The sequence below is a fragment of the Anomalospiza imberbis genome, chromosome 6 (assembly GCF_031753505.1).
Source record: "Anomalospiza imberbis isolate Cuckoo-Finch-1a 21T00152 chromosome 6, ASM3175350v1, whole genome shotgun sequence".
NCBI classification, from domain to species: Eukaryota; Metazoa; Chordata; class Aves; order Passeriformes; family Viduidae; genus Anomalospiza; species Anomalospiza imberbis.
In genome coordinates this window covers 54185918-54209772 of record NC_089686.1, presented here as the reverse complement: position 1 = coordinate 54209772, position 23855 = coordinate 54185918, and the positions used below count along the sequence as shown (strand labels likewise).

The 23855-nt window shown below is 40.9% G+C and overlaps 1 protein-coding gene across 7 annotated transcripts in view; it reads left to right on the top strand.

Annotated features, from left to right (window-relative positions):
* Window positions 1-23855, top strand: part of SHANK2 (SH3 and multiple ankyrin repeat domains 2) — a 266084-nt gene that overhangs the window by 210222 nt on the left and 32007 nt on the right. For 6 of the 7 annotated variants that reach the window (XM_068194245.1, XM_068194249.1, XM_068194250.1 and 3 more), the window contains 3 exons: window positions 17813-17948; window positions 19726-19806; window positions 22957-22977. In XM_068194245.1, coding sequence (XP_068050346.1) covers window positions 17813-17948; window positions 19726-19806; window positions 22957-22977 — 238 coding nt within the window. The remainder of the gene's footprint in view (window positions 1-17812; window positions 17949-19725; window positions 19807-22956; window positions 22978-23855) is intronic. The other variant, XM_068194246.1, reaches the window with a different exon arrangement.

Here is a 23855-nt window from a genome sequence, read left to right as displayed (position 1 = left end):
TTTATCACTGGGTCAGTGACAAAGCAAAAAAATATTAAGGAAATTTAGGAAATGGTTTAATGCAAACTGTCCTCTTTGGTTTATCAGTTACAGGGACTGTGATAAAAGGGTGTATCTGAGGAAAGATCTATTAAAAAATCATTGCTAAGGAAAGAAAATATTTCAATTTCTACTACTTGTTTGTTGTTCTCAGAGGGGTATAAGACTTTGCTGTTCCTTTCCATGTTTTTCACTTGACTTCCATCTGTTCTTCCAGAGGAGAGCTGGAAAAGAGGTCAAATAGCACCAGCAAAATTTTAGATGACAATAGAAGGAGGCAGAAATCTGCATTACAAATTTTGCTCTCTTTTCCTTCCATCTACCATGGGAATTTTTACTTCTATTCCAACAAATTTGTGCTTTTTTTTCCTGAAGTGCAGCTTTCAATTCATTTGCTTGAGGAAGGCTAGAGGTCCTTCTGTGCTCCATGTGGGGCTGTACATCAGGGGAAGCTCTTGGCTTATTCCTATTAGATTTTCCAGCTCTTGTTTGTACCTCTGTTGGACAACTTGCATTATGATCTTCTCAAGCTCCACCTCCAAATGCAGTAGGATTTGAGAACAGTTCCTGGAGGAAGTGTTTCCAGGATCCCATTCATTTCTCTTCAGATGTTCCATGCAGCATTAATCTGACCCCACACCCAGGGAGGGAGGGAATGAATATTATTCATCACAACCTCATGTCATGGCAGGAAAAAAGTACCAGGATGGCAAAGCAGACAGTGGTGCCTCAAAAGAATAACGCAAAGAAAGAGAACTGAAGAGGCCCTGATGGATTTTTCTGGATATTGGGGTATTAAGAAATTTTTCCCTCCAAAAATATTAGTGGCCATGGATTTTCTCCTTTAAAGGTTAAGTCACGTTATGACTAATGCAGTCTGCAGCTCTGAGCAAAGCAAAGCCTCCAAAGTTGTGCCTGGTGTCACAAGAGTGAAGCTGTGTTTGAAATGTCACTTGTGTACAGATAATTATTTCAATGGAACGAGACAGTCCTGGAGCACTGGATCCAAAGGAGGGAATTCAGAGCTGCTCCCCACCATCCCTGCACATATCTTAAATTAACTCCCTTTCCTCCAATTTTGTTTTTGGCTCTTACTTCTTCCTCCCTATTTTACAAAGGTATGAGCTGTCCAGACCCTCAGAAATCTGGGTTTGAGGAATTAATGAACCCTTTAAGCATCCATCTGGGATACTGTGTGTGAAACATATGGTGTGCTGGGAGAGCCATTTGGGAAGGCAGGGCCAGGAAGACAATCCCCACTCCTCTCTGCCATGCAGGTGCCTTCCTGCCAGCAGACCTGCAGGCCTCCCTGAGAGCTCACCTGGTAGTGCTCCACTGGAATATTGCTATTTGATCCAGGCTTATATTGTGAAAAAGTTTCTAATAACCTATTACTTCACTGCACTGACTTAGTTCATTAACTTAGGAGAATGATGTTTTATATAAATATATGGAAACTTGGAATACTTTCTATATGTGTGGGGAGGGGGAGCATGGTTTAAAGGCTACAAAGAAACTGCTCCTGCTGCCAGGACTATTCCCTTTCTAATCTCAATGCCTCTCTTTGCCAGAAATAATTCAGAAGATCCCAAGAAGCAAGATTAAGTTCCTTTAGTGTCTGACAAAAAAAAAAAAACAAATGACATATGTTCCTAATGCCAGAGGACTGTGAGAGCCACAGAAGAATCTGTTGTTGTTTGGCCTTTCCAAGTTTGGCTACATAATTAAAAGAACTTCACAGGGGAAATGAGAAGCTAAATGGGGTTTTTAAGTTTTGGAGAAGCCACCAACAATGTTTTTCTAATAGGAGCCAGTCTTGCTTGTCAGTTTTGAAGGACAATATTCAGTGACCTGACAGTTTGAGGCTTGTAAATGAAAGATCAGTTGTGTTGAACCTGCAGGGCATTCTCTAGTTTTTCTAAAAATTGCTCTTCCCCCTTGAACAATTATCAAATGTGCTTAAAAAAATTATCATTCTGACCATCTTGAAATGAAGCAGCTCTGCTGCAGAGGTAGGTTCTAAATGGGATAAGTCTTCTCTGTACAGAGGGCTGATCCAACCCAGAAAAAGATTCTCATCCATAATGTCTCAAAGATAACCACCAATAAATCAGGGTCATTGTTTAGCTGCTGTTTTAACTGCTCAGGTGAAAGAACAGGAGGTGATTGTTGTTTTGGAGAGTTTGGAAGGCTTCAGAGCACCTGGAAAACTCTTTAATTCCAGGGAAACATACATCCAGTGCAATTGTCTGAGGCACATTCAAGCAGGAAGGGCCTCTCTGTTGGGATAAGCGGGAGGAGTTCCTTATGGTGCAGCTGTAACTCAGGGAAGTTTTCCTTTCTTTGGATTTACCGAGCTTTGCTGTGCTGTGGAAGGTTTTTTTTCCTTGGCTGGAGTTCCCTGGGTAGTGTTCTGCACTTGACAAATAGCTAATATTTGAATTTTCTGTGTAAAAATACTGGAGATGATTAAACTTCTTCCTACCCAATGACACCTGAAAGACATGTAATGGTTTAATAGTTTCCTCAAAGTGCCAAAATATAATTCATGTATTTATTATGGGATGCATACATTGAAAATATTTTCTCTTTGTACAGAATAGTTCACAGACATGATTTATGTTTTAGGAATAGGAAGTATTCCTGTTTTCTAGTCAGAAATTGAGCTTCCCTTTGGTACCAGTGGCATGCAGAGTTCATGGATGTACCAGTGTTTCAGGGAGAGAAAATACCCCAAAAGGCTCCTGGGCTGAGGTAAAGACAGGGAGAGATCACTCACCAGCTACTGTCACTGGCAAAACAGACGTGATCTGGGGAAGAATTAATTTAATTTATAACAGCTCAAGTTGGGGTAATGAGAAATATAAAACAGAACTTAAAACACCTTCCCTTCCACCCCTCCCTTCTTGCCAGGCTCAGCTTCCTCCTGATTTTCCCCCACAGTGGCACACTGGGATGGGGACTGGGGGCCATGGCTAGTCCATCACATATGGTCATTGGTGCTCCTTCCTCCTCAGTGGCTGGACTCCTCACACCCTTTCCCTGCTCCAGAGAGGGGAAGAGAATCCTCCATGAACTTCCCAGCATCAGTCCTTCCCATGGGCTGCAGTTCTTCCCAAACTGCCGCAGTGTGGGTCCCTTCCTTGGGGTGAGTCCTTCAGGAACAGATTATGCCAGCGTGGGTCTCCTGCAGGATCGCAGGAGACTCCTGTGGGGTCACAGCCTCCCTTGGGCTACTCCACAGTCTGCAGGTGGATCTCTGCTTCCCTCTGGACCTCCATGGGCTGCAGGGACACAGCGCCTCTGGCATCTGGAGCACCTCCTGCCTCTCCTCCTACCCTGATCTGGGGGCCTGCAGAGCTTTTTCTCTCACTTTTTCTCACTCAGGTGCTCCCATCATTGCTGGTGGGCTTGGCCATGGCCAGCATGGAGTCCATCCTGGCATTGGCTCCATCAGACCCAGCAGAACCTTCCAGCAGGTTGTTATGTTCACAGCAGTCACCTCCACAGCCCTCCCAGCTGCCAAACGGTGCCACACAAGCCCAGAGGAAGTGTTTGCTGTGAGTTTTCTGTTTTGATACCATCAGATCAGGAAGATGCAAGCAGCAGAGGTAGAATTCATCCCTGAGCATGCTTTGCTCCATACTACTGCTTTAGTAATAGAGTAGTTTCAACTGGGGAGGACTAAAGATGTAGAAGCTATTATTAGCAAGGCTGCCTCTAAGAAGATGTTTATTTTAGTCTTGCATGACTCATCTTTATTCTTACATAAAAGACAAGACAAAGTGCAGTTCACTGACTTTGGTCACTAATCAAAATACTGGCAAACCCTCAAAGTGCCTGGCTTCCCTGTGTCTGTCTTTTTAATCTGTGTCTTGCTGCATGACAAAGGGAAGGAAATAAGTAACCAGAGTTTATTCTTTCTGTGACTAAGTATTATCTAGGAAGCTTTTAACTAATCCGGCTTTTACAGTGAAAGTTCTGCACCTACATAACTCACAGTGAGGGGTTTTGTTGTTGTTTGCTGCTTCTTGCTGGCTGTCACGGTATGGGATGAAAGAATCGCTCTCGGCCACATTACATCTCCTGCAACCTTCCAGATGGGCTGCAGCTATGTCAAACAAAATTCTTCATCTCTTCTTGATAAATTATGTGATAACCCCGGGGTGAGGCCAAAAAAAAAAAAAAAAAAAAAAAAAAAGAAGGAGAAGTAAATCCAGTTATGCATAGTTACGTGAGGGCATTCTTCATTAACCCAAGGTGGTGATGCTGCAGTAGCAGGGAGTAAGAAGCTGCCCATGAACTTTTTAAAGAGGTGGTCCTCATTTTCAAAGGCATGAAGAGGAAAATATAAAAGCAGCACATGCTCCAAGGTAAAATGAATGCCACTTTTCCAGGGAAAGCAAAAACAGGAGCAAAGAAGGCAACTGAAGCCACAATTGATAATTAGGATTTCCCAATGGAAATATTTAAGAGGACTTTGTTAATGTTTTGGTTGGAGCTATGATGAATTCAGTACTCCAGACTTGAATAAAAAATGAAAAATTATACTGCATTTCCTGATTAGAAGGCAAAACAAAAAGTAAAAACATAAAATTTATTTCTTGGACCACACTGGTTTGAAAAGTGAAAGATCACTTCATCTTTTCCAGGTGGAGGAAACTAACTTTGATTTCTTATCACAACCGGCAACCCATCCTTCCTTTTTATTCTTGGCTTGTAAAATTTATCCATTTCACTCTCTTGTTTGGGCATGTACTTTTCTGGCTGAAGAAAACATACTCTGTCCTAGTTCTGAGTTATGCTTTGTTAGTGGCTTAACTCCTAAGTGTTGTCAGAAGCTTTTTCCATAGTTAAAGGATGAATTTGATCCTAATTCTTGCTCCATCCCCGTTTCCCTGATTACTTGATCTTACTGAAGTAGGTGGGAAAGATTTGTATTTGTCATATTCCTGCCTGGTAAGGGTGATCTAGAATTTGGAAAATATCTCAGTGCAGAAAAGCTGAGCCACCCTCAGTGGGAATAGACTTTAATGGCACCAAATTAGGGCTCTGATGAAATCTCTTAGAGCTCAGAATTCAGGCAGACAGGAATATATTTCCCATGCATAGCAGGAGCCGTGTTATCAAAATAAAGTAAAGGTTTAGGTGATTGATTTGTAGCTAAGAACATCACAGCTGCGCTGTCAGGAAGGAAAACTTCCAAGTTATAATTACAAAAGATACTGTTAGGCCTCTAAGTTCTGAAAGAGAAGTTTCAATTGCTAAGCAACTAACCCCAAGATCCTGCCTATTCTGGAGCTATTATCAGTTTAATCTTGGTGCAGATAGGTAATGATATGGTTCTAAGATGCAATCTTGGCTTGGTTTCTAAAGTTCCAACAAATTTGCTTTATTTTATGCACAACAGGGACATTTATTTGCCTCTGTCCTAAGGTTTGGGTTTATGGGAACAACTCAACCTACTGATGATGTCCATGCCCATGGCAGGAGGGCTTGGACTCTAAAGGTCTCTTCCAACCCAAACCATTCTATGGTGCTGGGATTTTATGATAAAATTACTTATTTTTGAGCAATGATGGAAATATATTAGTTAGTAACTTGAGAATCTGATGCTTTGAGGAGGCTGCATCCTGTTTTCTAGGTCTTTGATCTCTAACCAAAGTGACAAAATGTCTGTTTTTAGAGTTCTTGCATCCACACAACTTCCTACACATGCCTATGCCATAGATGCAGGAAAACTTTCTAGAGAGTTGCTGCTACTTTCTTCCATATTCTCAATTTCTGAGTACTACTCTGTGAGACACTCTCTTCTTTTCTCTTTGAAAATAAGCTGGACTGGAATGTCCATAGAGATCAGGAATTACCAAACAAACAGCCACCAGGCCCACAGGAATAGCACAGAAAATCAGGAAACCCGAATTATTTGCCCTAACTTTGGCATACACCCCCCAGTGAATTTTGCAAATTAGTTTTTTCCAGTTTTGGATGCAGCCAGTTCCTGAATTAAACAATGAGATTCAGTCTCTCCAGGAGCATAAAACTTCCAGCTCTTTCCTTCTGCTGAGAAAGAACTGCCATGTAAACAAACATAAGCAAAATGGCTTGAAAGCTTTTTGCTGAGGAAACGTTTAAATTGGAGTCAATTTGCGCTTTAAAGGACGATTTTCCCAGTCCTTTGTCCTTTTGTTTTATTTTTAAGCAGCCCTTGCCTGTTGTACCAACATTGGCCATTTGATGGAGTCGGTAAAGTCTCTATCAGATTAGAGCTGCTCTTCCCCACTTAGAAATTAGAAGGACTAATTAATGGCATCTTTTTGTCTGCCTGATTGATTAATTTATTTGTTTTTAAAGTGCTGCCTCGGACCCCCCCAGCATTTTGCTGTTCCCATGCCTTTTAGCAGAGTTACTTCTAGTGCCTCTAGTGCACACACCTACATTTTTCTCCATTCCTCTGGACAAAATTGTGCTTCCTCAGTAAGGAATGTGCTCTGGGTGATAAGCGTGTATTCTATATGTGTGTGAAAGGAACTATGTATTAGCAACAATGGCTCACTTAACTATTTCAGACAGCATATATTTAGGGTAGCTAAAAATAGTTTTAATTTCAGAGACTCTCGGGAGCTTTGGTTATAGGCATTCCTTGCATTCCGCAGGAAGATGCTCTGAAGGCTGACAGTCATGCAGCAGTCAGAGCCAGTGGCAGAAGATATTCTGCCTTGGATATGTGCAATTCCAGCAGTGCTGCCTGTGCAGAGTGTGGGGGACATAGTAGTAAGAGTGAGTAGCACACACTAAGGTTGCTTTCTACAACGTTTCCTAGAGCTGAAGCTTTTATGTTGCCTCAGTCAGATTTCAGAATCTAAATAATGTCTTTCATGGCTCTTTTCCTTGTAATCTAAAAAAAAAAAAAAAAAAAAAAACCCAATAAAAAAACCTGGAAATCAATAAAAAGGTGCAAAGTGCATCCTAATATGTGGATGCACTGAAATTGTCCCTCTACCATAGCCAGCCAGACTTGTCAATGCCAGTAACTGGGACAAAGCTGATTTAGGTCAAGGTATTTGGAGAGAAATCGGATATGATGCTACTGCAATTTGGGCAATTAGGCAAGGAGCTCAGAGGCTGGAATAAAAAAGAGGATGACACTCAAGGAGAATCAATCACTACCATAAAGTCATCTAAAATTTATATATTAGAGCTGTGAGTGTGCCTCCTTCTCACAGTTCTGTCTCCATGTGAGCAAAGTGGCACTAAAGGAATTGTTCCTGCTAGCTGTGAAATTCAATTGCTAACCTCCAGCAGGGTTACCTGGTGCATATTGGGCAAAATGCAAAGCTCTTTTTCCCAGGTTTAACTGCAGCATGTAGAATTCACATAGGCTGGGAAATTCAAGTATTCCACATCCTCTGGGATGTGTGGCCACTGGCAGGGAGCATATGCTGTCACACAGATGGAGTCAGGTTCCAAAGCAAGGCAGCTGCAGCCACCCAGTCCCTGGAAACGGCCCCCAGCCCTTGCTGCTTCCCAAATCCTGCAGTGGGAGTGCCCTTGGAGGTGCTGGCCAAGCAGGATTTAGTAGTCCAGCAGAGGGTCAGTGCTCAGGAGGGGTTGGATGAGGTGGGTGACATTCCATCTGCATTGCTGTCCCTGGCCTTCCCGGAACAGGAATTTAGGATGAAGTTTTGGCACATCACGTGTTCACAAGCATCATTCCAACACCTTGGGTGGTTTCATCTCCTGTGCAGGGGGATGCAGGTTGCTGAGCACCTTGGGAATTTGAGCTCCTGGGTCTCCCTGAACCCATTTATGAAGGGCAGTATCCGAGTCACCCTGACACACCTTTTGGCAATTCCAACTTTGTGGGAAATATTAGCTCTTTGTACAGTGCCTCCAAGTTTTAAACCTTTGCCTAAGAGCTTGGTTAACACTTAAACTCCATTCCACAACACCCAGATACAAATTCAATTTTAATTATAAGGGATTTGCATAATATTTGGTATTTAAATAGAAGTTTCCCTCCCTTAGTTTTGGAAGCACACAGCATTTCTGCCCTTTGGTGTGGGGCAGCACCATCTCTTTCTGTTCTCCTTAACAAACTAAGTTATTTTTCTGTTCTTTCCTTGTATGCTTAAGACTTAGTTCACATTCCAAAATATTTTGCATGGAATCAAACACAGTGGGGCTTCGCTGTTTGTTAGTTTTGGGAGTTGGGTTGCAGAGAAAATTTAGGTGGCAGGAGAACAAGTCTGCAAAACTGTGATTTTGGACATCTTTTCTAGTGATTCTAAAATTACTGTTGGTACAAATGAGGCTGCTGCTTTCTGATTGACAATGCTGTTACGTTGTTGTTGCTGCTTGGGCTTTGCTTGGCATTTGTGCTTTGTTTGTCTCCCTCTCTTCGGTGCCCATGCTCAGGTTTGGGGCATGCTTATCTCCACAAGGCTCTTCTGCCGAGCTCCTCTCCTGGAATGAGGTTGTGCAGCTCGTGAGAGCATTCCTGAAATGTCAGTGTGTAACAGCACAGACTCACCCTCAGCATCGCCCAGCTGCCCGTGGTGCTGCTGGCTCAGGGTGCTGAAAGGAAGCAGGCAACAGGTTTGGCTTCCTTCTGGCCACTAGAAGGTAGGAAGTGTCTCCAAAGGAGTTTCCAAAGTTTTGTTTGGATACAGAATCTGGACTGTAGAGCAAATGTCCCCGGAGGAGGGGCTGCAGCATCTCTGCCTGCTGTGGGCTGGGAGCAGTGCAGAAGGCAAAGCCTTGCTCCACTGCTTCTGCCTTTTGCTGGGAGGGTGTTCCCTCGGGACTGGCACTCTCTGTAGCCAAGGTGGAGCCTCTTTAAAGGCCAGGAAATTGCCTCGTGCTCTGTGAGTCACCAGATCATCCCAAAATAGATTTTTATTTCCAAACTATTTACAAATAAAATCAAACCTAATGAAAGGTTTGTTGATGATTCTTATTTGCTGTGACAAAATGCTCTGAGGAATCTGCTGTTATCCTCCACTGATGCCTGTTCACTCACCAAAATAAATCATTCCCTCTTAACAGGGGAGCTTTTTGCACTTGCACTCTTGTTTGAGAAGATAAAAAGTGGTTATTCTGTGTGGAGAGTAGGTAAATTAGAACGTTGCTCGTTTGAAGTGGTAACAAAAAGCCTCTTTATGAATTAATGAAGTTGCTCTTATAAACAAGTTTGTTTTCTTTAAAAAGAGCTGTGAAAGTTTTCTTTGGTTGCTTTTGTTGAGCTAATGTTGTGTAACGCGGTATTTGTGTCTCCTGTCTGTTTTACATTACAATTTTGCTTATAGATTTAGATGTTCTTTTGAGGTTGTTTTAAACTAAACATTTCAATGTTTGTAACTCTGCTCTGCAATGACTCCACCACTGATACCTCTTTTTGGGGTTTATCTTCAATTTGGGAAGTCTGGCATAAAACACACACAAAGCTGCAGTATGGTTAGTACAATCAGTAATTTTCTAAATTAATATAGGACACTCACACATCACCAGCTGACTGATGGGTGTTTCTTCATTCTGATCTAACACAGAAAACATTTTTTATGTGAGTTTGATTAATCTGTATGTGCTTAGACACTCCTCAGGCCCAGACTTCAGTCCTCATTTCCACGGCCTCCAAATTAAAGTTCCAAGGGATTCCAAGTTCAAGGCAGCCTTGTTAAAACTAACATGGCTTTAAGAAAGAATTATCTCCATCTTCTCTAAGATTAGGCTTTCCTGCATAAAGAGGGATGTATGAGCAATACATTTTTTTTAATATTGTTCTTAGAGCAGATGCATTTTCTGGAAAGTGACTGTATGTGGGAGGAGGAAATATAGATTATCAACACATGATGACAACACTTTCTGTCAATATATCTGTGTAATCTCTGGGAAAGGTTTTAAAAGAAAATCATTGAAATGTACAAAACCAGGCAGTTTATATCCCATGTACCGGGTTTAATTTTAAATTGTGTTGCCTGACTTAGGGTGCTTACCTAATGTAAATTAATATTGGGCTGTATTATTAATGCTCATAAAGAGATCTATATATTTTGATCCACATTTTAGAATTCTCTGCCTAATGGTCTTTAGTGTAGGTATGCACAGCTTTAAAAATAGAAGGGCTCAGCCTGTGAGCTTCCACCTCCTGTAAATACTTATCAAGTGGTTCATTCAGAATTCAAATAAAGATCCATTGTCCTCCCAGTGCTTGCATAACAGCACTGCAACTCTCCATTTGAAAAAAATATGATATTTTTAGGGTGGAACACAGCCTCCTGTTTTCCTCCAGCGTTGGGTTGGGAATTGTTTAATGGGGGTCTGAAGCCCTTCATCCCTGTGGGGGCAGGGTGTGCAGGTGGTTGCTGTTCCAAGGGTACTGCAGGAGTGGGAATGCTGCCTTAGGTCCCTCTGCTCCTTGCTCCTGTCCCACAGAGGAGGGAGCTGGAGCTGGCTCCAGGGATAGGCTTGGCTTGGAAATGCACTCTGCCCAAAGGGGATCCTGTTCTTCCTGCCGCCCTGGACGAGTTGTCCCAGAGGAGCTGACAGAGGCAACAGGGGCCAATGGTGGCACAGGGCTCCCAAAAGGAGGCTCATCCAAAACTCATCAGCAGAACACACCAGCTCCACCCACTGTGCTGCCCAGAGCTGGCCCAGCACTCAGATCACAGTGACAGTCTGTGATCCAGAGCAAAATTATCCTCTCAAGTTTGGATTATTTTTTCCCTCTGGAGTCAATTTGTCAGAAGGGCTTTGCGAAGCATCAGTGACTGTGCAGAGGGAGCAGCAAACTGGGATGTGGGTGACTGGCCAGCAGAGGAGCATGGAGGGATGGGAGTTTGTTTTCCCACTGCTTGAATGAGCAACTTGGGTTCCTCCCTTTCCCTTTCCCTTTCCCTTTCCCTTTCCCTTTCCCTTTCCCTTTCCCTTTCCCTTTCCCTTTCCCTTGCCCTTGCCCTTGCCCTTGCCCTTGCCCTTGCCCTTGCCCTTGCCCTTTCCCTTTCCCTTGCCCTTTCCCTTTCCCCCACCTTGGAGCAGCCCCCAGCAGAGGATGACGGGGTATGCGAGGGGAATGAGATGGAAGCAGTTCTGGTTGCAGTGGTTAAGCAGTTTTAGATTTTCGTGCATGCTTTCATTTGTGAAGGGCAGACATGCTAGAGAGGTATCTTTACTATATAGGTAACCTCTAGTTTGCTATTTTTGGTAGCCTATTTTTGGTGCTGTCTCTGTAAGATAATTTATAGGCTATGAGAACAAATTCAATATAAGAGGCATGTTCACAAGATGAATAATGTAAAGGTACTCTCTGTTGCACTTCAAATTTCATTTTCATTTCACTGAATTTTAAACTAGTACAGTTTTTTGAGCATTGGAATGTGGAAAAAAAAGTTAGTTATTGGCTTATCTTCAGTAAGTTTATTTTAAGCAAAAAAGAAGCAAAACAGATGTGCACAATTCATTGGATATTTTTTCCCTGAGAGAAGTTAAAACATGAGAAGCTTCCACCTCTTGCACCTGGCAGACATCGGACAAATTCATCTTAAGTGCCACTTAATTGATTGCAGAACACTGCAGTTCAATCAACTGCAATAAAGTTAATTGAAACTCTCCAATGAAATGTGACTTAAAGGATTCAAAATAGGAACAGGTACTAATTAATGGAGGCCATTATTTTTAATAGGACAGGATCCAAGTAATTGAGTGATGTTTAAATGTTCTGTGTAGTCTCATGGGGATGGGAGCCACTTACTTGCAACAGCTTTCAGGTTAGATATAAGTATGCAAAATCCAAAATTTTAGATGAGAGTGCTAATTTAACATAGTTCTGCCTTTTAAATCATGCCATGGGTAAGAGATGCAAAGCAACCCTTAACCTTCCTGCTTTTTTGGGTTATCAGCTTTGATCCCAAACTAATCCAGTGAGTTTGTACTTATTAGAAGAAAACAAGTTGTGCATTTCCCTTGAGGGAGGTCAGACACTGGCATGGGGGCAGTCTTTACTGGGTGAAACACAGATGAGTGTATGACCATCTTTATAGGCTGGTTTGACAAAAGTTAGACACATTAAAAAAATTTAAAAGGTCTTTGAAAGACTGACAGCTGTTATGCTCCATTCAGGTTTAAACTTTGTCATGTTATTAAAACATGTGTTTAACCAAGGCAGGACATTACTCCCACATGTTATGTTTGTAGAATGCTGGGAAAGTAAGGGGAAAATAAAGTCTGTTTAGGCTTTTGGTATCTTTACACAGGGAAAAAAAATAATACAAACTGGTTACACCCGGGACAGAAATTAGAAAAAATGTCACTTCCTCTCAGAGGTTCTGGGCCTAACAGGAATAGCAGGGACAAGAAAACAGAGAAGTTCCAAGATGGAGCTTGGCTAAATGTTAAGAAACAAATTTTGTGATGCAGTTGCCATGACAACCAAGGAGTCTGGAGTTTATGATCTGAGATGCCTCTTCCTTGCAGTGCCTCTCTCAGAAATAGATGTTCCTGGGTGCAGCTGAAGCGTTGGTGCAACTCGCAGGGATGAAGCGGCTGAGCCCTTCCTCGACGGCTTTGCTGTCTCCAGGCAGAGACCATATCCACAAGACAGCAGTTTTGCCACTGCTGAATCAGCCCAGGGAAAAGTCTTTGGCTGGGCTGGAGCAGCCCTGCAGATCCCAGGTTCCACCAGGCTCCAGCCTGTCCTGCTGCCCTTGCCCAGAGCAAGCACCAGGCAGTGACATCTCCCTTTGCCACGGGAGCTGCAGCAGAGAAGGCACAACATTCCCCATGTGCAGACATGGCAAATGTGGTGACAGGATTGAATCCAAAACCTCAGGACATTGTCTCTCCACAGGGTGTTTTCTTTTAGGCATCTTATATATGTTTGTGTGCTCCAATATTTGAGTTTATTCCAAGAGATTTATACTATAGCAAGGCTATGAACGATTTTGATGTTTTTCCCTTAATTCATATGTACTTTTTTTCTAAAAGGCTGTCAGATACTTCCTTATAATATGTCTTCTTCTGGAGAAACCCTATGAATGACAGAATTCAGGTGGAAAGTTGCCTCCTTTGATCACCTAGTCCAATTCCATGCTCATTGGCTTCATCTTTACATCATCCCATGCAGTAAGGCCACCAGGGCAGGCAAATCTATGAGCAAGTGGACTACTGGAAAAACATTATTAATGCAAGATGTCAGCTGGAATTTCCACATCCTTGTATCCCTTCTTCTGTGAAGCATTTTTTTTTCTCTCTTTTTAAAGCACCTTTTAGATCAACAGAGTGCATGAAACCTCTGAAGCATCTTTTACACCAAAGTAGATTAAATAGGATTTAGTCAAACACCAGTGGGAATCAGTGATGTTTATGTGGGAGATCAGAATGTAAACAAACTTCCCATTTGTACTGGAAAATCTTGAGGAATTTTCCAGAGACTCTTCAAGACCTGTTTCAGAAACTGTTGAAATAAATTAATAGTTGGAGCCTGGTGGATTGAAGCCTTTTGCTTCTGTTTATATAAGCTTCTGTGGTGGGATGGGAATAATTGGGTTTGCAGAGACAAATTCATAAATTAATTTCCATTATAAGACTAATTTATATATTATATTATTGCTTTCTATTTTAATCTAAGACACAGGTTAAAATCATGTGCTAGCTTTTTGAGACAGTGAATCTTGATATAATTTGTGGTGAAATGCATTTTGTAAGCACATAAAATGTCATTACACCAAAGCATCTTTTGGCTTTGGACATTTTTAACTTGCCTCCTCATTTGGATCTGTGGTCATTTTTGCACTAAGGCCTTTCCTGGGATGATCAATAAGAAGTATACTGCCAACAGAATTTGTTCAAATTTACTTTCGCAGAAGCCTTTCTGGATTCACTTTGTACCCTTGTGCTGTCCATGAACCTGTTAAATCCAGCTTTTAGAATGAATTTAGACGATAAATTAATAGAGTTTTTGACATTAAATATGCTTGTCAGGTGCAAATCTGGAACATTTGTGCTAGTTTGTGCTAAATGCTGCTCCAGCCCATCCCAGTATGGCAACAAACACCAAAACCCCTTGCTGGTTTTCAGTGGGTGACCCCTGGGTTGGCACTGTGGGTGCACTGAGAGCACGAATAACTTCCCCAAAAGTCTCTGGGTCACTGTGTCTTTCTTCCTCTCACATTTTAGTCTCCAGATGGGAAACTCTTAATGGCTGCTGACAGGCAGTGCCATGTGCACAACTCCATGGTTACTTGTAACACAGAAGCATCATTTGAGCCTGCAAAATCACTTGTGAGCTATTTATTTTCACTGGTACAAATTGTGATTGGGTTTGTGTGTGTGAAATATTTATCAAAAGGATGAATTTTAAGAAACGTGTAGGCAGGGGGTTGTAAGTGTGTGTAACGGGTTTGAGGGTTTGTTGGGGTTTTTTTCCAAGTAGTTCAGTGGATAAGGAAGAGCTTCTGAGAAGCTTCTGGGAGGATGTGCATTCCCAACTTCAACCATTCTGCAATGGGCATCCCAAGCATAATGATGGAGTTCTGCCTGCTTAATTACTGTTAAAAATGATTGACTGCCTTTTCCACTGAGGGAATGTTTTGGTAATGGAAGGATTAGGATGATGCATTGAAGAAATCACAATTTTTTTTTTTTTTTAATTACTAGAACAAAGTCTGCAAATGTCTCTTTCTCTGGTAGTGGGTTTTTTATTTTCCTTTTGCATATTCCTATGGGAAGACTGCTCTGGTGAATGTGTTCCAGCTCATGCATCTGCCAGCTTACAATGTACAGGTTACTTTACTATTGTATTATATTATATTGTATTGTATTATAGTATATTATATTGCATTATATTATATTATTTTTCAACCCATTGCATAACTGTGCATTTTAGGAAAAAAAATATTTTTATCCAGCCTGTTTAGACTATTTTTAAAGACATTCAGTCTTGTGAGATCATACTACTTCATAAATTAATTCTCTCAAAGTAATTTCCATCCCACTGCCCAGTGACCAGATGATAATAAAGGATGATTTTCAAAAATACAGAATTCTGAGGCTTTTCCCAAGAGTCCAGAGTGGACAGAGGAGAGTTGTTGAAAATGTGGGCTGTCCCAAAGGACAGTTTCCCTTGCATTTGGTTTCTTGGATGACCAGATTTCTTTTATGTAGCATAGACGCAGCCTCCTCACATGTCTATTCCTATTTTCACTTATTTATGAAGGACATGGCAGAAAAAGCTTTTGATGCATGAATGTTTTGTGGAATAGTGGAAGGAAAATAAGAACCTCAGGTTTTGCAGTGAAAGACTTCAGAAAATATGCAGAAAGATTGGGTTGAAGAGGGAAAGACACAAATTTATGCCTGCAGAACAACTTTACTCTTTGTTTCTAGAGCTTCCTTCCAAACACCTAGCTGCTAAAAGAAAAAGTAGTTTTTGAGTGTTTTAAAGAGTGGAATTACACTTACTACCAGAACACGGGTGATTATGAAATGAATTGGCACAGTTGGAATAGATATCTGCTTTACTGCTTTACAAACTCCCCCTTGCCAAGGCTTGAAGTGGAAGTTGAGAGAGATTTGCCTCAAATTATTCACACCTGGAAAAGTTTTGCTGAATAAATCAAACTAAAACTGTGAGAGAAACCTGCTTGAACTCTGGTGTCTCACTGCTTAACAACCCTTCCTGCAGTCATTTGGCTTCTGGATGAAATAATTAAAAAGGGTAAAAGAAATAATGTCATGGAAATCCTTATAAGCTATTGACAATTCCCAAGTTATTGCTTTGTAATCATGCTCCAGTTTTACCCCCTGAGGTGCTAAAGACTGTGAAGATGAAGTTCTGCTCTGCTGGTTTCTGATTCTTTTGTTCTCTAGTAGTTCTGTAAGACTCTGAGCTAAATGACCTCCAGATCTCCTATCAATATTTTTATTTTATTTATTTTCAGATCAATCTTTCCGCTTCCAGATTTTGTAACTGTGCCTTTTCATCAAAGCTGCTATAAACAGTCATTTACAGGTTCTGTTTCTGAGGCAGCTTTAAAAAAATGTGTTGTATATATTTGCTCCTGCACTAAATGTTAAATATCATTGCACAGAACGATGGGAACAGATGGGATGCTGCATAAGCTGTTTATCATATTACACATTTATCACTTTACACTAGTGAAGTGTACATGTGTTTGATTAATATTGACTTTTGATTTATTTGGAGGGCTCTATTTTTTGACAGCATTAGGGATTACATTGTAATCCTTACCGGCTTCCAAGCTTGAAATTTAATTCCAGTAAAAATAGAGTGGATGCATTCCATAATTCTTAATTACACTATTTTTTTTCCTCTGAAAAAGAATTGCCTTGTTGAGGCTTTAATACTGGAAGGAATTCAGAAGTAAATGGAAAAGACTGTTTGCTTCAGTATTTTAGACAGATTAAATTTAGATGCCATTGGTCCAGCTAAATAAATATCTCTTGGAATTAAATACCAGATGCTAAGGAGGTGTAAAATAAAGCAAACCAGCAAGAGTCCTATTTAAATCAATATTCTTTTATACCCTCCACCTACAGAATGAGAGAACTTCATCTTTGCCTGCTCAACAGGTCTGGATGTTCAGCATGTGTTCCGCCTACGTCACAGTACATGGAACCAAAAAAGCGTCTCCAAGAGCACCCCGAGCTCAGACAGAGCACCCAGCCCGTCCTGCAGGCTCCCCACTGCAGCACTCTGTGAAAAGATGCTTTACTAATGCACTGGTTCATTAAAATGCATTTTGGCTCAGCTGAAGCCTGAAAAAAGGGAAGGTTTTCCTCCCAGACAATGGATGGAAAAATTATTTCAAGTTGGAGTGGGGCAGCTTGTGCTGTTTGTTCTGCTAAATGGCAATAATATTTAATGAGAGATTCTGCTCTAAACTGTAAATCCTTTAGAGTGTGAGGTGCCCAGCCTGTCAGAATAAATAGAGGAGGCTAAAAACACTTACTTTGAAAATGACTGTTCATTTTGGGAGGCATTGAATGATCTCAGTGAAATATTACTGAGTCAGTGGAATTTTGGAGAGAGATCAACTTCCCAGCATGTATCCTGGCAGCAGCTCTTCTTCCATTTCTCAATGTCTTATGTTCAAATAGCACAGGCAGCACTTCAGACTTACATGTTGTCATCATTCAAATTTCAGATAACTTTCAGTGACTCCTTATAGATTGAATGAATAAATAAATTACTTTTAGCCATGCTTATTTACAGTTTTTATGCCTCTGCTTTCTTCTATGTCTATTAATTGATATTATGGAAAGACATCCAGCAAAAAGGATGATTTAGCACTAAAAATTACTGAGACTACATATATATTTTTTTTCCCCTTAAGCTGAGTCTTGCACTGCAGTTTGAAGTTTAATTGGCATGACCACTGTAACTGCTCAGGGCTTCATGTATTTAACTCTTCTTTTTCCATGGACATTCTTCAAGCCTGCTATGGCCCTGTTGCCTTTGCTTCTAGGACAGGAGATGCTTCCAGAAACTTGCAGAAGGAAAATTCTAGTAATTGCAAATAAAATATGTGGAGGGCAGGATTTGGTTGAATTTACTTAGATGTGCATTTCCCAATGGAGTAGCTTTGTTTTCTGGTCATCATGTCAGCTACGCACTGTTCCTTAAATACATATTTTAATTAAAAGGTAGTAATTAGAAATTCTGTTTCTACCTGTTCCTTCCACGTTCTTTTCATAAAAACGATAGAACAAAAGTTTTCTGCATTTTGATCTAAAAGACTCCTTCCTTTGTGTGCAGGTTAATAATGAGAACGTAGTGAAAGTTGGCCACAGGCAGGTGGTGAACATGATTCGACAGGGGGGCAATCACCTCGTGCTGAAGGTTGTCACAGTAACCAGGAATCTTGATCCAGATGACACAGCAAGGAAGAAAGGTACATTTTTCTCTCTTCCTAGTGGACTCTCCTGCTCTTCCTTCACAGAAAACCAAGTATGGACATGAAATGGCTGTTTTCTAAATTCTGATTTATTAGACTTTGCTTCTCAAATTTGAAATGTCCTGTTCTTGTTTAATTTGGAGTGATTTAATTCTGTTGGGTTAGACATTAACACGTGGCCAAAGAACAATATTCTCTCATCATGCTTGGCATTTAAGTTAATCTTTATGAGTTTTTCACATGTATATATTTGAGGATCTTGTAAAATTTCTTGCAGTAGTGAGAGAGGAAAAGCACTGAGAACAGATTATCTTTTATTAATTTCAAATGTACTTGAAATGGGGGTAGTTCAGCAGTGTGTTTCTCACCCACCCATCCAAATAACCACTACGAAAACTTCACCCCCCAAAAAAAGAGGAAAGAAAAAAGGAATTTAAACTGTTTCCTTCACCTTAGATGCCCCAGAGTTTGGTTTCCCAGCTACACTGGGAAATCATTAGGCCCTCATAATTACCATTAAGCAGGAAAGATTGCTGCTGCTCACTGGTGCTCCTTGCAGCTGCAGCACATTGCTGAAAGTTCTGTTCCTCCCACAGTCCCGTGAGTTATCCCTCACACACACCTGGCTCTTCAGCACCGGGGCAGGTGAGGAGCTGGCACTCCAGGACTCCCTCCTGCTCCATGAAACTAATGCTTTCTGTCTGTGCTGGAAGTGTTTTTCACCTCCGCTGCTTATTAAAAATAATAATAATAATAATTAAAAAAAAAAAAAAAAAAAGAGTGAGACCAGCTGAGACCAGTGGGGTGGAGAGGAAAGGCTGTATTGAACTAAATCATGTCCCAGCATGGTCCTGCATTATTTTTGGCTTGATGGAATTACTGTTCACACATTTTAAACAATCCTTTTTGCCTCTGCCTTTTGGTATGTATCATATTGACCTTAAATGTAGTGACAGGACAAGGGACAATGTTTTCAACTGAAAGGCAGCAGGTTTAGGCTAAATATTAGTGGGAAATTCTTTACTGTGGAGGTGGTGAGGCCTGGCACAGGGTGCCCAGAGAAGCCATGGCTGCCCCATCCCTGGAAAGTGTCCAGGGCCAGGATGGGTAGGACTTTGAGCAACCTGGGATAGTGGAAGATATCCCTGCCTGTGGCAGAGGGGTTGGAATGAGATGATCTTTTCTGACCGCCAGAAATATTTGTTATCAGGATACTAAAGCACAGGTGGTAGTTTCTGTGCTAGATTATTGGCTTGATATTTTAAGACCTTATATATTCTGAGGATCACTCCTTTCCCTTAGAGTCACCTTAACTATTCAGATACATTTGAATGTTCTTTCCTGTATTTCTCAGATTGAACAGTTTCTCCCAAGATTAAATTAATCTGCCAGAGATTGGCTGGTGCCCAAGAGGTTTTTAGCCCTGCATATTTCTCAGAAGGGGCACCACTGCTGCGAGGTCCTTTCTCTAGAAAGCCCTTTTCCTGCTGGGAAACAGAAGTGCACAGTTATTTAGCTTTAAATGTTTCTATGTATCCTGTTACATAAAAGCTTGCGGATGTGTCAAGCAACCTACGCTAGAGCCAGAATCAGTGGAGAAATTCAGTCCATGAAAAGCATCTCAGGGCTTTTTCCTCCACATGTAGGTATTTATTCTCGCCTTATTGCATGAAGCTTATTCTTTTAAATGGATCTGGAATCGTGGCTGTGAGCACAGGGCTTCCAGAGGGTGTGTTTTGGCTGACACTTGTGTGTTTTTCTGTTCCATGCACAGCCCCACCACCTCCTAAGCGAGCTCCAACCACTGCACTGACCCTGCGCTCTAAGTCCATGACCTCAGAGCTTGAAGAGCTTGGTAAGAAAGTGTTTTTGGCAAGCATGCTGGCTTGGTGGAGATGTAAATATCTATCTATATGTCTCTGTGAAATTGGTGAAGGGAGCTGCACTTGTACAGTGTCTAGAGCAGAGGAGGTTTTAAGAATGCTGCATCTTTGGAGAGTTCAAAATGTGCATGACTCGCATGAATGGTTTTTGTGGAGACTTGTGCCTTTACTGCTGCGCAAGGGAATGTTGATACATTTTATGCATCATCAAAGTTTGGCACATCTACAACAACAAAAAAAAAAAGAAAATAAAAGGAAAAAAAAAAGAAAAGAAAATAATGCTGTATCATGTTATGTTAGCTTTGCTTTCTAAATTTTCAGTTCATCTAATATTGTTTTATTTTAAATTTCTGTGGCCTCTCATTAGTGGATAAAGGTAAGCTGCCAGAAGCTGTTGTTAAAAGCTGACAGTGTTAAAGCAGCTTCAACTTCAACTTGTTTCATTTGATCTGAAAAAGTGCATATTATGATATCACTTTGACTTCTGTGCATGATATAAACTTAATTTCTCTCACTATTGGTAATAAAAAAATTATTGAGCATTCAGTCTTGTATTTGCTAATTTTGAGAAATGTGGTTGTAGTTTCCTTTGCTTGATCATCCACATTCTAGATATGCATAATTCTTCAGGAATTTATATTCATTATCTAGAAATGAGGAAGATAATTTTTCTTTTCTTCCTGGTTTTAATCTGTTAGGTCATTAAAAGGTAGAATTTCTGCAGTTAGACTAAGACATGGAAATATGAATAAATAATATATAAAAAGAGAAAAAGCCCAGTGCATATTTCCATGTGGCTATAACAGTAAAACAGTGTGTTTAGCAATTGCGAAATAGTTATAAAACCAAACCACATCCCTCACTGAAGAGTAATAGATGATAAGAATCCACACAATAAAACCACTTTTTCCACATAATTCTACGATTAAATACTCAGTTTTATAATCTCGGGGTTTTCTTGACATGGACTCATCTGAAGGCCAACTAGAAGGAATCATAGCCTTGTGGCCCCTTTTTTTCCTTGGTGAGTCAGTGGTTTTTTGGGGCAGATGGACCCTATCCATCCTTTAGTGAGTCAAGTCACGTAACTCCAGTGGGAAGTCTCCCAGCAAAGTGGTGCTGAAGTGGGTAGTGTCTTCTCTATGGTCTAACAACCAAATGAAGACCAAAAAAAACCACCCCAGTCTGATTATTTATCTCCAGCAGGTCTCAGAAAATTTGATTTTTATGTACAAGGAAGTTTAGGAGCTTAACTCAAGTTATCAACAGCTTGTGAATGCTCCATCATTTTTCTTTCAGGATTAAAATGCAAAATATTATTTCTGGAGCACACTTTGTGGGTCTGGGTGTTTTTCATTTGCTTTTCTTTCATGGAGTGCTGAGAGCTTGTAAAACTTTGCTGGTTTATCAACCACCTTTCCCAAGGGAACAGCAATACTTAAGCACCATTTTACCCCTTTGTTATCCTCTTCTGCCAATTGCTTTCAAGCTGAGGATATTCTTCTATTTCTCTGACTTTTCAATCCTCCACAGGAGATATTGGTCTTAAAGCAGAAGCAGCACTTTCCTAGGGGAGAATAGGTTGTTTATAGTAATGTCCCCAGTGGAGACCATCATATTTTAGCTTTCCCACCCCCCTGCTCAGGCTGTGGCCCTTGCTCTGATATTTGTCCTCACCAAGTGGCAGAAACCACTGCAACTCCTTTAACAAGCAGCCATGGGACATATTTCCATTTTTAAGCACATTTCCCATACATACCTTTATCCAGATGGGGCAGATTTTGCAGTGGCAGGGGTTTTCTGTTCTGAGGAATAGTCCTGCACCATGTTCCAGAGGTGTTTGTCCCCTAGGAAAGCTGTAGTGGTGGCAGAAATTTGCTTTCTTCCTAAACAAGTCTGTAAATGCCACTTCTGTGGCACTCTGAACATTTGCCACCTTAGCAAACAATGTGACTGCTGTTCCAAATAACATCTGTGGTCTACCTATTTTCATATTTGTCCTGGAAAAGGGCTATTACCAGAAGGGACAAGAATTCTTAAATTTCACAGCAACTGAACAAGCTTCCACAGAGAAAGTGTTCTCCCTATCATCAGTTAAAAGTTGTCTCCTGACATAAAACACAGCTTGTATGTGTGTATTTATCTATAATTTATATATCCCTCTATGTATTTGTGTATATATTGGACATCTGTGAGAGCTATGAGAACACCCACACTTTTATAGCCATTAAACTCTCTAATGAATGAGCATTGAGCATTCCTTTCATGCCACATATGTGTAAGCCAAATAGGAAGAACCTATAAATGAGCACTGTGGATGTTCTCATCAAAACCTACGTGTAACCCTTTTTCCTGAACTGGAGAAGCTCGTGGTCTCAATAATGTCTCGTGACAAAGAATCCCACGAGCTAATTATGTGCTGTGTACAGATGTATTTCCTTTTTATTGGTTTTGAATGTGATGCCTTTAATTTTATTGAATGTCCCTTGTTATGTAATAGAAGAAAAATGTAAATAGAAACTCCCCATTTGTTTTCCCTTAGAGTGCATAGTTTAGTAATGTCTTCTAGCTAAGGTAAACATAATTTTTTTAAAAAAAAAATTGTCCATCTTGCAGTCATTAGAGTCACTTCTTTGCCTGGCTCTCAACCCTACTTACAGTTTTACTGACATGTTTTGAGCTATTCTGTTCTTCATAAGCAGACTATCTGAGCTGTTCTCTTTCAAATTAATTAATCCAAAAGATGGCAGTGTGCTAATGATTCTTTTTCATTTCAATCTGCAAAGATCTGGGAATGCCTGATGTTGTCATAGTTTGACAGCCTGGTATCAATAAGTTGCCCCAATTACTGTTTTTAAAAAAGAACTTAGAAAAAAAAAATTCTGAAGCATCCCTAATACCTGCAGGGGAGAAATTCCTCATAAACCCTGATAAACAGCTTGGCAAAAGCAGATTTTATCTACTGTGGTTTGAGAGATACCTGTTTAGCAGAGGTGAGCAGAGAGAGACTGACATCTTAGAGGGAAGGATAATGTTTGCACTCAAAATGACAGACAAGGATTTAGCATATAAAAAATTACCTTCAGAATTGATTCACAGTTCCTTCCCTTTCTATTTCCAAGCTTCAGTACGGAAGAAGAAGGGTAAGGGGAAGCATTTTGTCTCTTGTTTAACCCGTTTCTCACCTTTCCATAGTGAAGGATAATAACAATGTAAATGTTGGCATATGGTCCAGTTTATTTTATGGTGTCAAATGTACATTAATTATTGTATATGTTTTTTTAGTTATTTAGTTAATAAATTGCAAACACACTAAGAAACTCAAACAGAAGACCACATTTGAAAATATCCCCCGCATTTCTTCCTTTTGTCTCCTTTCCTTCACCTTGCCTTTTTTTTCCTTCTCTGTACCCGACTCTTCTCCAACCCCTTCCATCTCATCTCCTCACAGTTCCTGTGCTGACTGGCAGCCACAGAGAGTTAGTGGCCAGTGACCCCCCAGTGCAGTCCCACATTAGTGATCCCACTCGTCTCCCGAATGGCCACATGTTTTCCCATGCCCACACTGTGTCTGGCTCAGGAATCAGGGATCTTGCACACCACACCTGAGCTTCTCACCCGCAGAAATGCTGCTCTGTCTGGTAGAACATCTTCCACGCTGTCCTGTATGCATGGAGTGCCCTCCCTGGACTGATTCATGAGGCCACCTACCACCTTCTCCTTGAAATCTCTCCCAAAAGACCCACCTTCCCTAGATCCCCACTGAGCAATCATCCCAGCACGGATGGTGAGGCAGGGGGGCAGGTAGAAATAGTAGTGCTATTTTAATAGTTTTCATGAATGTATTTTTGTGTACAGAGGGTTTGTTTGTGTTGAGCTATACTTTTTCCATGCTCTTGTATGTAATTTTGCTTCTCTAGATTGTGAGCTCTCCCAAGCAGGGGCTGTTCATTTCCACCTTCTCATGGAGCCTGGCCCAAGGAAGAGTCTCCCACTTCCCTGAGCCCCTGGGTGGTAGTTG